General features: G+C 40.5%; 1 protein-coding gene across 4 annotated transcripts in view; it reads left to right on the top strand.

Moving 5' to 3' along the window:
- Positions 1–16668, top strand: part of NBEA (neurobeachin) — a 990744-nt gene that overhangs the window by 541865 nt on the left and 432211 nt on the right. For all 4 annotated transcript variants that reach the window (XM_059684425.1, XM_059684424.1, XM_059684423.1 and 1 more), the window contains one exon: positions 6317–6483. In XM_059684425.1, coding sequence (XP_059540408.1) covers positions 6317–6483 — 167 coding nt within the window. The remainder of the gene's footprint in view (positions 1–6316; positions 6484–16668) is intronic.

The raw sequence follows: 16668 nt of genomic DNA, 5'->3' as shown, positions 1-16668 counted from the left end.
CAAGGCAGCAATGCAAGAAATGCTAAAGGGACTGGTGTAAAAAGAAGAAATAAAAAGCTAAGAAAACAGGCACAAAAAATAGAAATGGCTACAAACAAGTACCTTTCAATAATAACCTTAAACGTAAATGGACTAAATGATCCAACCAAAAGACATCGAGTGGCTGAATGGATAAAAAAAACATGACCCATATATTTGCTGTCTACAAGAGACCCACCTCATTAGAAGGGACTCACACAGACTGAAAGTGAAGGGATTGAAAAATATCTTTCAGGCAAATGGGAAGGAAAAGAAAGCTGGGGTAGCAATACTTATATCCGACAAAATAGACCTCAAATTGAAGGCCATAACAAGAGAAAAGGAAGGCCAATACATAATAGTAAAGGGATCAATACAACAAGAGTACATAACCCTAATAAACATATATGCACCCAATGCAGGAGCACCAAAATACATAAAAAGAAAAAAACTCCTGGAAGATATCAAGGGAGAGATTGACAACAATACAGTCATATTAGGGGACTTTAATACACCACTGACATCACTGGTAAATCCTCTAGACAAATAATTGGTAAAGAAACAGCAATCCTAATTGACTCACTAGATCAGATGGACTTAATTGACATCTTCAAAACATTTCACCCCAAAGCCACAGAATATAGGTCCTTCTCAAGTGCTCCTGGGACATTTTCAAAAATAGACCACATATTAGGTCATAAGCAAAGTCTCCCCAAATTCAAGAAGATATCATACCAAGCATCTTCTCAGGCCATGAAGGTATTATATTAGAAATAAACTACAATAAAAACAACCCAAAATACTCAAACACTTGGAAGCTGAATAGCATGTTATTAAATATTGACTGGGTTACCAATGAGATGAAAGAAGAAATTAAAAACATCCTGGAAACTAATGACAATGAAAACACAACAATCCAAAACCTATGGGACCAATGAAAGCAGTCCTGAGAGGGAAGTTTATAGCTCTACAGGCCTATCTCAAAAAAAATAAAAAATGGTAGTAAATCATCTAACTCTACATCTCAAAGAACTAGAAAGAGAGCAATAAGAAAAGCCCAGAGTGAGCAGAAGGAAGGAGATAATAAAGATTAGAGCAGAAATAAATGACATAGAGACCAAAAAATAAATAAATAAATAAGATCAATGAAACCAAGAGCTGGTTCTTTGAAAGGATAAACAAGATTGATGAACCTCTAGCAGGCTCACCAAGAAGCAAAGAGAGAGGACCCAAATAAACAAAATCAGAAATGAAAAAAGTGAAGTAACAACAGACCCCACAGAAATACAAATGATTGTTAGGCAATACTATGGACAACTCCAATCCAAAAAACTAGACAACCTGGAGGAAATGGACATATTGCTAGAAAAATACAACGTTCCAAAACTCAATCAGGAAGAATCTAAAAATCTCAATAGGTCAATAACTATTGAAGAAATTGAAGCAGTCATCAAAAATCTTCCAGCAAACAAAAGCCCAGGACCAGATGGCTTCACAGGGGAGTTTTACCAAACATTCAAGAAAGAACTAAAACCTATCCTCCTCAGATTACTACAAAATATTCAAGAGGTAGGAACACTTCCAAGCTCATTCTATGAAGCCAGCATCACCCTAATACCAAAACCAGGTAAAGACAACACAATGAAAGAGAATTACAGGCCAATATCCCTCATGAACATAGATCCCAAAATCCTCAACAAAATCTTAGCAAGTCGGATCCAGCAGTTCATCAGAAAGATCATACACCATGACCAAGTATGATTTATCCCAGGGATGCAAGGATGGTACAATATCCGCAAATCAATAAACGTGATACATCACTTACACAAATTGAAAGAAAAAAACCACATAATCATATCAATTGATGCAGAAAAAGTATTTGACAAAATCCAACACCCATTTCTGATAAAAACTCTCAGCAAGGTGGGACTAGAAGGACCATACCTCAACATAATAAAAGCCATATATGACAAGCCAACAGCCAACAACATACTCAATGAACAAAAACTAACACCATTTCTCCTAAGAACAGGAACAAGACAGTGATGTCCACTCTCACCACTCCTGTTTGACATAGTACTGGAAGTATTAGCCATTGCAAGTAGACAAGAAGAAGAAATAAAAGGCATCCAAATTGGAAAAGAAGAAGTAAAACTGTCCTTATTTGCAGATGACATGCTATTATAAATAAAAAACCCTAAAGACTCTATCAAAAAACTATTAGACTTAAGAAATGAATTTCGCAATGTAGCAGGATACATAATTTACGCCAAAAAATCTATGGCATTTCTATACACCAATAGTGAACTTACAGAAAGAGAGACTAAAAAAATAATCCCATTTACCATCGCACCAATAAGATTAAGATACCTAGGAATAAACTTAACTAAGGAGGTAAGAGACTTCTACTCAGAAAACTACATGACATTGAAAAAAGAGATAGAGGAAGACAGTAACCGATGGAAGAACATTCGATGTTCTTGGATTGGTAGAATCAACATCATTAAAATGTCCATACTACCCAAAGCAATCTATAGATTCAATGCAATCCCCAGGTCTAGAACGAACTCTCCAAAAATTCATCTGGATTAAAAAAGGACCCCAAATAGCTGCAGCGATCCTGAGAAAGAACAAAGTAGGTGGGATCTCAATACCAGATATCAAGCTGTATTACAAAGCCACTGTTCTCAAACTGCCTGGTACTGGCACAGGAACAGACATATAGATCAATGGAATATAACAGAGAGCCCAGAAATCGACCGCAACCAATATGCTCAAATAATATTTGACAACCGAGGCATGAACATACAATGGAGTCAAGATAGTCTCTTCAATAAACGGTGTTGGGAAAATTGGACAGATACATGCAAAAAAATTAAACTAGTCCGCCAACTTACACCATACACAAAAATAAACTCAAAATGGATAAAGGACTTAAATTTACGACGAGAAACCATAAAAATTCTAGAAGAATCCAAAGGCAACAAAATCTCAGACATATGCCGAAGCAATTTCTTCACCAATACAGCTCCTAGAGCATTGGAAACTAAAGAGAAAATAAACAAATGGGACTACATCAAAATAAAAAGCTTTTGCACAGCAAAGGAAACCTTCAGCAAAACAACAAGAAAGCCCAATGCATGGGAGAACATATTTGCCAATGTTATCACCGATAAGGGTTTAATCTCCAACATTTACAGGGAACTCATACAACTTAACAAAAGGAAGATAAACAACCCAATCAAAAAAAAAAATGGGCAACAGACCTAAATAGATACTTTTCGAAAGAGGACAGAAGAAAGGCAAAAAGACATAGAAAACATGTTCAAAGTCACTAATCATCGGAGAGATGCAAATCAAAACGACAATGCGGTACCATCTCACACCTGTCAGAATGGCTATCATCAGCAAATCAACAAAGGACAAGTGCTGGTGAGGACGTAGAGAAAAAGGAACCCTTGTGCACTGCTGGTGGGAGTGCAGACTGGTGCAGCCACTGTGGAGAACAGTATGGAGTTTCCTCTAAAAACTAAAATTGGGACTCCCATTTGACCCAGTGATCCCACTTCTAGGTATATATCCCAAGAAACTGGAAACACCAATTAGAAAGGATATATGCACCCCTATGATCATAGCAGCATAATTCACCATAGCTAAGATTTGGAAACAGCCTAAGTGCCCATCAGTAGATAACTGGATTAAAAAACTGTGGTACATCTACACAATGGAACACTATGCTGCAGTAAAAAAGAAGGAATTCTAACCATTTGCAACAGTATGGGTGGAACTGGAAAGCATCATGCTAAGTGAAATAAGCCAGTCAGAGAAAGATAAAATATCACATGATCTCACTCATTTATGGAATATAATGAACAACTTAAACTGATGAACAAAAACAGATCCACAGACAGAGAAGCATCGATCAGACCATCAAACCTCAGAGGGAAGGTAGGGGAGGGTATGGGGAAGGGGGAGAGATCAACCAAAGGACTTATATGCAAGATGCAAGCATATAGGCCTAACCAATGGACACAAACAACAGCGGGGTGAGGGCATGAGTGGGGGGTATGGGGGATAATGTGGCGATAAGGACACATATGTAATAACTTAATAAAAAATTTTTTTAAAAAAATAGTATATAACATGATCCTTCTGAGGCAATAGTACCATTTTCCCCATCTTATTGGAAAAACTGAAGCAGAGAGAAGTTAAGTAATTGGCTTTGTCACAGAGTTTATAAGTGTCAGAATCAGGGCCAACTACAAAATGTACTAGCTAGCCAGAGTTCATGTATGTCATTGCTGCATCATCCTGTTTTTTCAGTATTTGAGTAGCCTTGCCAGGTTTTAATTTTTAAATCTAAGAGATTGTTCCCAATATATAGGGTAGGGTCCCTAGGCCTGGCCAGTGATCAGGGCCATCTTTGGGGCAGCTGGCGCGTGGGGCAATTGGGGGGGCCCCTGCTGGCACCCGCCTTGGCTAGTGGCCTGGCGCCACCTTCTGGCCGGCTCTACCCCCTGATTGCCACCCCTGATCGCTGCCACCAGTCACCTCCCTCTCAGGGGGCAGATGCTCAATGCAGGAGCTGCCCCCTGTGTTGAGCGTCTGCCCCCCCGCCCCCCGTGGTTAGTGCGCATCATAGCGACTGGTCGTTCTGCTGTTCCATTTATTTGCATATTAGGTTTTTATTATGTAGGATTATTGTATTAAATGTTTTCACATGAAAAATATTAATTTGCATATATCTCTGTAAAATATCTTGCTTTTCTTAAGATAGAAGATATTTTACAGGAATATATGCAAATTAATATTTGTCATGTGAAAACATTTAAAATGGAATTTTATGAAGCCAGATATTAGTTACTAGCTTTAACACATAGCTACTCAAAATCCTATTAAGCTAAGTGCAGTGCTTTTCAACCTTTTTTTGCACTATTGCCCCCTAAGAAATCTTTTTATACAATTTTTATCCTAATTATTTCCCAATGATATTTTATTACCTTCATTATGCTGCATATCTATTTCTGTACTGTGCTTTATATATTAAATATTTTATTACCTTCATTATGGTGCATATCTGTGCTTTATATATTAAAATAGTAAGGTTTTTTTTCACATTCACCCAACACCAGTTTTCACCCCCTTGGGGATAAGAGTACTTTATTGAGGCTGATGGCAAAAAGTGCTAAGAAGTTATGAAGAAGGATATGAAGGCTCAGTGATTTTTAGATTATGTATACATAAAATACTGATTTAAACTTAATTTTGAGAGTCTTACCATTGTTACTTAATGACTGTACATTGCTTATTAACCCAAATGTTTAATTTGTGTGTGTTTTTTAGTTAAAGCTACTTTAGTAAATGCATTGATGTGTGTGTTGTATTTTTAGTTAAAGCTATATTAGTAAATGCATTGATGTGTGTGTTGTTGTTGTTGTTATTGTTGTGTGTTCACCAGTTATTTTTAAATTACAAAAGATTTTATAAAAGTCATGGCATTTTACTGGGACTTTTTGAGGAATTTCTGTCTTCCATTTAAGCCTCTAATTAAGAGAAAAAGTATATTTAATGTGAGATGAATGTTTCATGGTTAAGTTTTTCTTAGTTAACCACTGCAATTGGTAAGGAAGAAAAATGAAATTTTAATTGTATTCTCCTATGAACTAATAAAATATTAACCTCATTATGAGGTAGATCATTGTACTAATTGGTGATTCCCTGTACAAAAAGATGAATTAGAATATGAATGAATTCTTCTTAATTTGTTATAATGACTTGTGATAATAGTTTATGACAATAGATAGAGGACGAGATATGTTCAAGTACCTTCCATGACACAGCTTTTTCCATAGTAATGATGAATGTGAACTAGTTATATGCATTTATTTAGATGTATATAGTTTTCCTTTCTTATATGACTCATTATATTACATACTTAGTAATATCAAAATTTGTAGTCAATCCACCCTATACCAAACTTATTTAAAAAAATCAAACATGCTTAAAGAAATGATCATCTTGAACCTTTTGATACACAATGAGAATGATTAGCTATGTTATCAATACCAATGGCCATGAATACAGAGAGCTAACATTATCCAAATTATTTTACATACACATATGTATAAACACAAAGAACACATTTTTAAAAGTTTGAAAGGGGACTATATGTGTTCTTTAGAATAAAGTTTCAAAAGATTATATTAATCTGAGTTTATTAGCATTTAACTTAAAATTAGATAGCATTCCTTACTAATGCACAGTTAAAGTCATACATTGTTTGCATTTCTTTACATAGTCGCAGTGTGCCCAGTATGCTGCTGATAGGAGAGAGGAAGAAAAGATGTGTGACCATCTCATTAGTGCTGCAAAACATCGAGATCACGTTACAGCAAATCAATTGAAACAGAAGATCCTTAACATTCTCACAAACAAGCATGGTGCTTGGGGAGCAGTTTCTCATAGGTGAGTTATAACAAATTACAAGAAAATAACTCGTAGATTAATTATGATAGAAGTAAAAATGACTGTAAATTTTTAAATGATTTAGAGATTATGATTGAAAGTATTAAAAATTACTATAATTTTTCATATCTTTAGTAATGTCTCTACAATGGTTTAGAAAAAATCTAAACTTTTAAAAGTAGCTCCAATAGAAGTTATTTCTAATTTAGAATGATGTCTACATAATACAAAATTTGTTTAGGCAAGTATTTTAATCTCAAAGAATCAAACCTTTGTCCAGCCAGTGTGGCTCAGTGTTTGAGTGTCCACCCATGAACCAGAATCTCATGGTCAGATTCCTGGTCAGAGTACATGCCCAGGTTTTGGGCTTGATCCCCAGAAGGGACATGCATGGAACCACTGTTCCATGATTCTCTCTCATCATTGATGTTTCTATCTCTCCCTCTCCCTTCCATTCTGAAATCAATAAAAATATTTTTTTAATGAACCAAACCTTCCAATTTAGTAAATTTATATCATTCTTTATTTTTCTTATATACAACTAATAATATAAACATTTACTATGGACAAGTGATATATTCTTCTTAAATTTTTTCTTACATATTTTTTTATTTACTTGCACTTAAAAAGGATTCCATCTCAAATTAGAGCATTTATGATTATAGTACAATTAAAACCAAAATTGGTTATTTATAAATTACAAATTAGGGGCATAACTTTCATCTTCTTCTGTATAATGAAGTTTTCTAGAAAACTAGGAGTGAAGTAGCTTATTTTGATTGTTAATGTTCTTCATTTGTATATCTTCATTTTATTTGATTGCATTAAGTATTTTTATTAAGTGTCTGTCTGGCAGATTTTAGGGTTTGGTTAATTTTGGACAGGACACTGATAAGAATAATTCTGGTAGAACTGATTCTGTTATATAGGGAAGAACATTTGAATATGACCAGGGTAGTATTTGACCAACTGTCCTTGCATTTCAAGTATAAGATAGATGTAAGAAAACTTTCTTATTTTTTTAATGTAAATTAAAATTTAACCTAAGGTTTTAAAAATGTTCAACATCAATATTTGTTTGTTATAATAATAGCAACACAGTGACATCTAATATTTATCAAATATTTATTGTGTGCCAGCCCCCATACTAAGAACTTTACATGGATTATTTTTGTTTAACCTTCGGATATCTCTATAAAGGTTTATACTGAAATTTTCTCCATGTTTCAGTGAAGAAACTGAAGCATTCAGAGGTCAGATAAACATTCATAGTATCACACAGATTGTGTAAATAGAGACAGAGTGTGTCAGTCAGGCTTCTCCAGAGAAGCACAAAACAGAACCTTAGCATATATGTGAGACATAGGGAGAGAGAGGCATAGGCACAGATATAGATTTATTTTAAAGGCTGGCTCATGATTGCCAGGGCTAGCCAGTTTGAAATCTGTAGGGCAGGCTGACAGGCCAGAATCTCAGGCAGGATTTCTGTTACAGTCTTTTTAAAAAAAATAAATCTTTATTGTCCAGATTATTACAGTTGTTCCTCTTATTCCCCCATAGCTCCCCTCCACCCGGTTCCCACCCCACCCCCTACCCTTACCAACCCCCACTGTCCTTGTCCATAGGTGTATGATTTTTGTCCAGTTCTTCCCGCACCCCCCCACACCCTCTCTCCCCTGAGAATTGTCAGTCTACTCCCTTTCTATGCTCCTTATATTCACCAGTTTATTCTGTTCATCATATTTTTTATTCACTTGATTTTTAGATTCACTTGTTGATAGATATGTATTTGTTGTCACTTTGTTGTTCATAATTTTTAACTTTACCTTTTTCTTCTTCTTCCTCTTCTTAAAGAATACCTTTCAGCATTTCATATAATACTGGTTTGGTGGTGATGAACTCCTTTAGCTTTTCTTATCTGTGAAGCTCTTTATCTGACCTTTAATTCTAAATGATAGCTTTGATGGGTAGAATAATCTTGGTTATAGGTTCTTGCTATTCATCACTGAATATTTCTTGCCACTCCCTCTGGCCTACATAGTTTCTGTTGAGAAATCAGCTGACAGTCGTATGGGTACTCCATTGTAGGTAACTGACTGATTTTCTCTTTCTGCTTTTAAGATTCTCTCTTTGTCTTTTGCCCTTGGCATTTTAATTATGATGTGTCTTGGTGTGGTCCTCTTTGGATTCCTCTTGTTTAGGGTTCTCTGAGCTTCCTGGACTTGTAAGTCTTTTTCTTTCACCAGAAAGAAAGTTAGGGGAAGTTTTCTGTCATTATTTCTTCAAATAGGTTTTCAATATCTTGCTCTCTCTCTTCTTCTGGCACCCCCATAATTTGGATGTTGGTACGCTTGAAGTTGTCCCAGAGGCTCCTTACACTATCTTCATATTTTTGGATTCTTTTTTCTTTTTGCTTTTCGGGATGGGTGTTTTTTGCTTCTTCATATTTCAAATGTTTGACTTGATTTGTGGGATCCTCTAGGCTGCTGTTGGATCTCTGTATATTATTCTTTATTTCAGTCAGTGTATGCTTAATTTCTAATTGGTCCTTTTGCATATTTTTGAGGGCCTCACTTATATTTCTCAGAGGTTTCTAGAAGATTCTTGACTAACCTTATAACCGTGGTTTTGAACTCTAGATCCAGTAGTTTGCTTTCCTCCATTTCTTTCATTTGTGACATGTTTCTTTGTCTCTGCATTTTCGCTGCTTCCCAGTGTTGATAGAGTGGCTTTGTGTGCTAGGTGTCCTATAGGGGCCAGCGGCTCAACCTCCCCAATCACCTGAGGTGGACACTCTTGGTGGACCCCTTTGTGGGCTGTGTGCACAGTCTTGTTGTAGTTAAGCCTTGATTGCTGTTGATATCACTGGGAGGAATTGACCTCCAGGCCAATTGGCTGTGAGGACCAGCTGTGTCTACAATGGGAAAATTTCTGTGCTGGAGACATCCTTGTGGGGCAGGACTTGCTTCAGTGGGGCTTTGGTGCTGAGTCTGCCCCCTGAGTGTGTCTCCTATGGATGTGAAGAGTTGTAATCTGGATGATCATACTCTGACCACTGGGTACACTGGCTCTTGGATCTCCAAGGAGGTGCAAAGTCAGCCACTGCCTGAGGCCACCCAGCAAGAGCTACAGAGAGATCTGCAGATTCCTCTCCCTTGTTTGGGGTTTGGAGGTACCCAGATGAGGCCCAGCTGTGAAGCAAGGAAGGCTGCTGCTGCCAACCTTGGGCCTTCTTTTTGAAGCTTTGGTGCTCTCTGACCCAGCTCCAGTTTGTTAGGTAAGACCAGCCTTGGCCAAACTACGGCCCACAGGCCGGATCCGGCCCATTTGAAATGAATAAAACTAAAAAAAAAAAAGACCGTACCCTTTTATGTAATGATGTTTACTTTGAATTTATATTAGTTCACACAAAGACTCCATCCATGCTTTTGTTCCGGCCCTCCGGTCCAGTTTAAGAACCCATTGTGGCCCTCAAGTCAAAAAGTTTGCCCACCCCTGGGTTAGACTGTGAAAAGACAAGCCATTCATATGCAAAAGCTGCCGCACACAGATTGGGTGGGGTTGTAAACTGGGTGGGACAGGGTCTCAGGGAATCACCACGGCGGAGCAAACAGCAATGGCTGTCAGTCAGCCCTGCATTGGAGAGGTTCCTGCGTCTCCACATCTCCGCATCTCTGCATCCCTTGCCCCCACGCAGGAACAATGATTGCTGCGAGCACCTAGATAAAGCTGCCCTTGCATTCCTGTCCCAATTCCAGACAGTCCAGTTTCTCCCCTATGAGTCTGGGTCCCCAGAGTCTCGCACGGAATGGGAGTTCAGAGCAATCAGGAGCTTGTATCTCCCTTCCCACTGAAAAAAACAACAGCGCACCCAGTTGTCAGGCTGTTTTGCATGTGCCTCTGCACCTCTGCACCTCATACCAATCTCAATGAGCTTTTTTCTTTCCTTTCAGTTGCAGAACTTCCACTCAGCCAGCACTCCTGTGGTTCTGGATGATATCTCTTCTGTCTTCGAATTGTAGTTTTGATGTGGTTATGAGAGGCAGCAAGTACAGGTGTTCACCTATGCCGCCATCTTGGTTCTTCTTCTCTGTTACAGTCTTGAGGCAGAATTCCTTCCTCTCCAGGAAACCTCAGTCTTTCTGCTTAAGGCAGTCATCTAATTCAAAAGTGAGGAATCATTTTTATGCCAAGGGCCATTTGGATATTTATAACATCATTCTCGGGCCATCCAAAATTATCAGCTTAAAAATTAGCCTGCTATATTTGGTCAAACATTTAATTATCTCACTACTAATGCCTGAGATGGCCAGATCAAATTATTTCTCAGGCCTTACTCAGCCCAAGGGCTGGACTTTCCCCACCCCTGATCTAATTGGATGAGGCCCACCTACATTATTGAGAATAATATCTTTTACTAAAAGTCAGTTGAGCATAGGTATTATTCACACCTACAGAATGTTTCAGAGCAACATCTTGACTAATATTTGACCCAACTACTGAGCCCATGGCCTAACCAAGTTGACACATAAACTTGAACCATCATAAAGAGTAGCAATCACATGAACATTTTGCCCAGCTATGGACATTATCTCTCACTTTGTCATCTGAATGAGATTTATCTTCTTAAGTATATATAGCCAGATAGCAATACACTGCTAATAATTAAGCTCAAATGACTTGGTATATTGCTTTAAATTTATAAAGCTATATATGTTTTGGGTTTTATATTTTACCTGTGGCCCAGTGCATGAAATTCATGCATGGGGGGCGGTGGATCCCTCAGCCCAGCCTGCACCCTCTCCAATCAGGGACACCTTGGGGGATGTCCAAGTGCCGGTTTAGGCCCTATCCAACAGGAATCGGGCCTAAACTGGCAGTCAGACATCCCTCTTGCAATCTGGGACTTCTGACTCCTAACCTGCCTGCCAGCCTGATTACCCCTCACTGCCTCTGCCTGCCTGCCTGATCACTCCTAACTGCCTTCCTCTGCTGGCCTGATCGCCCCTAAGTGCCTCTGCCTGCCTGATCACCCCTAACTTCCCTACCCTGCTGGCCTGATCTTGCCCCCAACTGTCCTCCCTTGCTGGCCTGATCTCGCCTCCAATTGCCCTCCTCTGCAGGTCTGATCTCAGCCCCAACTGCCCTTTCCTACTGGCATGCTCGCCCCCAATGGCCCTCCCATGATGGCCTGATCTTACCTCCAACTGCCCTATCCTGCTGTCCTGATTGTCCCTAACTGCCTCTGCCTGCCGGATCACCCCTAACTGCCCTCCCCTGCCAGCCTGATCTCGCCCCCAACTGCCCTACCCTGCTGGCCAGATCCTGCCCCCAACTGCTCTCCCCTGTCAGCCTGATTGCCCCTAACCCTCTGCTTACCTTATCTCGCCCCCAACTGCCCTCCTCTGCCGGCCTTATCACCCTTAACTGCCTCTGCTCTGCCCCACCACCATGGCTTTGCCCAGAAGGATGTAGGACATCTGGAAGATGGCCGGTCCACTCGGGCTAATTAGCATATTACCCTTTTATTAGTATAGATAGATTGTTTAGGATAGGACTGCTTAAATGGGAGGGAGGAGAAGCCTTTTACAGCAGGAGGAGATGCTCTTGGCAGACAAAAATACATAATCCCTATGTCTAGACTGATAGCCAGCCATATGCACTATACTGCCAAACCACTCATTAAAAAATTGAACTTCTTTCTTACACCTTACACCAAACAGCTGTTGCCCTTAAAACCTCTCCTCAGCCCCCACCTTAGGTTCTGCCTTCACAGTTCACTCAGATTAGGTTCTGATTGGTCTGTTTCTATGCCAGTCAGCATCAAAAGCTCTGCCTCCTAGGCAGCCATTGGCTCCTCACAGTTCACCCAGATTTGGTTCTGATTTTTCAGTTTCTATGCCAGTCAGCATCTCCGGGCCTATCTCCGGGCCTGATCAGTGAGGTGGGGCTTATGAGCAGCCCCCGCAGCTGCTGTCCAGGACCAGAAAGAAAGAGAGGCAAGGGCTGATCAACAGCTGCCATGGAGGCTGCGGATCAGACCCTGCTTCTCTCTCTGGGCCTCTCTCCAGGCCTGATTCACAGCCCCCTCGGCAGTCAGTGCTTGGTCAGCACAGCTGTCAGTGCTGGGTCGCCGCAGCAACCCAGCACTGACTGCAGGACTGACTTCCGGTGTTTGGTTGTCCATTCAGTTGTTTTGGACGTTACAGACCCTGGCTCATATATATATATATATATATATATATATATATATATATATATATATATATATATAAAATGCAATTAAATACAGTTAAAGGACAGTGATCTTTATAATGTTAATGACACATTGATGTTTCAAATGTACACTCTGTTCAGCTTACCTTTTGTGATATCTCATTAGATTGACAGAAACAGTGTCAGTAGGACCCCTCAGAAGAGCTTGCACCTTCTGTCCCTTCCTATACATTAATTTCCAATGACTACATAAAATCTTTTTATTATCATTTTTTCCTAACTGGATCACTAAACTTTAAATCTCTAAGGGTGGGTTGTGTTCTCTATAATCTTCCCTATTTTTTTATTAATTAACTAGAGGCCCAGTGCACAAAAATTTGTGCACTCAGGGGTGGGGGGTCCCTCAGCCCGGCCTGGGCCCTCTCACAGTCTAGGACCCCTCAGGGGATGCCAACCTGCTGGCTTAGGCCTGCTCCCCAGGGGAATGGGCCAAAGATGGCAATCAGACATCCTCCTGGCAGCCCAGCAGCTCTCGGAGGATGTCCACTTGCCAGCGGGGAGCAGACCTAAGCTGCAGTCAGACATCCTTAGCACTGCTGAGGAGGCAGGAGAGGCTCCCACCACCACCGCTATACTGGCAGCCATCAGCCTGGCTTGTGGCTGAGCAAAGCTCCCCCATGTGGGCGCGCACTGACCACCAGAGGGCAGCTCCTGCATTGAGTGTCTGCCCCCTGGTGGTCAGTGTGTGTCATAGTGACCAGTCATTCCCAGTCTTTCTGCTGTTAGGGTCAGTTTGCATATTACCCTTTTACTATATAGGATAGAGGCCTGGTGCACGGGTGGGGACCAGCTGGTTTTCCTTGAAGGGTGTCCCGGATCAGGGTGGGGGTCCCACTGGGGTGCCTGGCCAGCCTGGGTGAGGGGCTGATGGCTATTTGCAGCTGGTCACACCCCCTTCAGGTTGGGGGTCCCCACTGGGGTGCCTGGACAGTCTGGGTGAGGGGCTGTGGGCCATTTTCAGGCTTGCCAGCGACTGAAGCTCCCAGCCTCTCCTTTTTTTCTTTTTTTTTATTCTGGGATTTATTTACCTTCTATAATTGAAACATTGTTGCCGTCACTTGCGCTCCCAGCTCTGAGGCTGTGGCTGGCTGAAAGCAGGTATCTGGGGTTTGTTTTGCTTCTATTATTGAAACTTTGTTGCTTTTGGAGCTCAGAGCCAGGCCGTGGCAAGCGGGGAATCTTGGCTTCCTCCATCACTGGAGCTAGCAAGCCTCATGTTCGCTTCAGCTGCGTGGCTGCCAGCCGCCATCTTGGTTGGCAGTTAATTTGCATATCACCCTGATTAGCCAATGGGAAGTGTAATGGAGGTATGATTAATTACCCTTTTTGTCTTTTATTAGATAGGATAAAGCACAGTCATTGAACTGCTTCTCGGCATGGTGGTGATGAACTCCTTTAGCCTTTTTTTGACTGGGAAGCTTTTTATTTGACCGTCTATTTTGAATGATAGCCTTGCTGGATATAGTAATCTTGGTCTCAGATCTTTGCTTTCCATTACCTTGAGTACTTCATGCCATTCCTTTCTGGCCTATAGAGTTTCTGATGAGAAATCAGCTGATAGCCTTTTGAGAACTCCTTTGTAGGTAAGTTTTCTCTTTTCTTTCTGCCTTTAAGATTCTCTCTTTGTCTTTAATTTTTGGCATTTTAATTGTGATGTGTCTGGGCATGGGTCTGTTTGGTTTCTTCTTGTTTGGGGTTCTCTGTGCCTCCTGAACTCGTGTGACTTTTTCCTTTACCAGGTTAGGGAAGTTTTCTACCATTATTTCTTCAAACACCTTCTCTATTCCTTTCTCCCTTCCTGCCTCTTCTGACATACCCACTATTCTAATATTGTTACATTTCCCATTTTCCCACAGCTCCCTTAAGCTGTCCTCCTGTTTTTTAATTGTTTTTTTCTTTTTGGTTCCCTGATTGAGTGATATTTTCAACTCTGTCTTCTAATTCACTGATCCAATCCTCAGCTTCCCCTAATATGCTGTGTATTCCTTCCAATGTCTTCTTTATTTGTATTATGTCATTCTTTATCTCAGACTGTTCATTTTCATAGTTACTATATTTTTTTTCATATAGTTGATAATTTTTAACATCTTACTCTGAACTCTGTTTCAGATAAATTTCTCATCTCTGCTGCATTTATCTCTTCTTCTGGAGAATTCTCTAATTCTTTCATTTGGGGATTGTTTCTTTGTTTCCTCTTTTTGGTTGTATGTTTGGGTTTGTGACTATGTTTTAGGTAGATCCTCTATACCTCTCAATCTCTAGTGCAGGACAGTGTTAAAGGCTGTTACTGACTTATTGGATCAGGCAAAGACTCAAAGCATCCAGAGACCACCTCCGTCTACAGATTAATAGGATGCTGACTTGAATTGCCCCCAGGCAATTGTCCTCAGGTTTGGTGAGAGGTTTTTCCAACAGAGCGGGGCAGTTGCCCTTGCCTGGAGGCTAATTGTTACTTTTAATCTCTTAAGTGGCCTCAGGGAAAGGTATTTTCCAATAGGGTGTGTCAACTGTCTTCCCCCACAGGGCAAGGCAGATGTCTATGTGGGGAAAATGTCCTTCATTGTGTGAGGGAATGACTCAGCCCAGGAAACTTGGGGTGTCTGTCTCCTGAGCTCTATACCCTGAGACCCCAGTCCTGGGCTCTGCTTTCACAGCTCCAGTCCACTTCACCCTCCCTCTGCCCGAGCACTACTTAGATGGTTTCACAGGGAATTTTCGTGCATTGGCCCTTTAAGAGGGTGCCAAACTTTCAGCTGCCACTCCCTGGCAGATAGCACCCCACTGCTTTTCACAGCTAGATGTTATGTGGGTACCCTCCTCAGTTTGGTGCTCTCTGCTGCGGAGCCCAGCTTTGGGATTAAATCCCAGAGTTCTTTGTGGCACCCCCCCCACACACACACACACACAGCTGAGATATCTCTCTGGGACTTCAGTTGCCATCTCTTGGTGCCTGTCTAGCCCTTCCATGCCTCCACTCCTCCTACCAGTCTCTATGCAGTCTCTACCTTTGGTCCTTGGGTATCAGGGTTCTCTCCTGTGAGTTTTCCATTGATTATTCAGGAAGCCTTTCCATATTTCAGTTGTATTTCCAGTTTGTTCCTGGGAGCATGTCCTTGCAACATCCTCCTACTGTGCCACTATTTTTAATAATCTGTCCAGCTATTTATTTTTAATCCTCACCAAAGAATATGTTTTTATTGATTTTAGAGAGAGAAAGGTAGGGGGCAGAGAGAGAGAAAAACAGAGACATTAAAGTGAGAGAGCAACATTGATCAGTTGCCCCCGGTACACGCCCTGACTGGGAATCGAACTCACAACCTGGGTATGTGCCCTGACTGGGAATCAAGCCATACCAGCCAGTGCAGTAGCTAGTTTAATCTTGGCCCTGAGAAGGTTAGGACCAGATAAATTCCCCAACTCAGGCTTGTGAGATACAGAATAGGTGTCTAGTTCGTATCTGAATAAATGAATTCCACTACGTACTTAAAAAAATTTCCCCCCCTCCTCCATTCTTTTCTTTTCCTTACAGTACCTACCGGTGAGTCTTGTTTTATTGCATTCCCACTAGCGCTCTGTAGGGATCAGTGCAAAATGACCATTGTTGTTTATTCCTAGAGTGGTGTATTTTGAAGTCATCTGTTATGGATACATTGTAGAGAGAGAAAACTATGTTTATGACTTTTTAAGTAACTGAGTTTAACCCTTTAGAATATAGAGAAATGGCTTGTTTATCCTCCTCACTGTTCACTTAATCTTGCATAATAGCATTCCCATAAATCTCCCTCTATTTTGTTTAATACAATAGATGAATATTAAACTGTAATGATTGTTTCAGCTTTAGGATTTAACTATGTGATTAACTATATCACCTTTAGCATTTCAAAAATCACTCTTTATTATGGAAAAATA

The sequence above is a fragment of the Myotis daubentonii genome, chromosome 2 (genome assembly GCF_963259705.1).
Source record: "Myotis daubentonii chromosome 2, mMyoDau2.1, whole genome shotgun sequence".
NCBI lineage: Eukaryota > Metazoa > Chordata > Mammalia > Chiroptera > Vespertilionidae > Myotis > Myotis daubentonii.
Note: the sequence above shows the minus strand (reverse complement) of the source record. Positions and strands in the feature narration are given on the sequence as shown.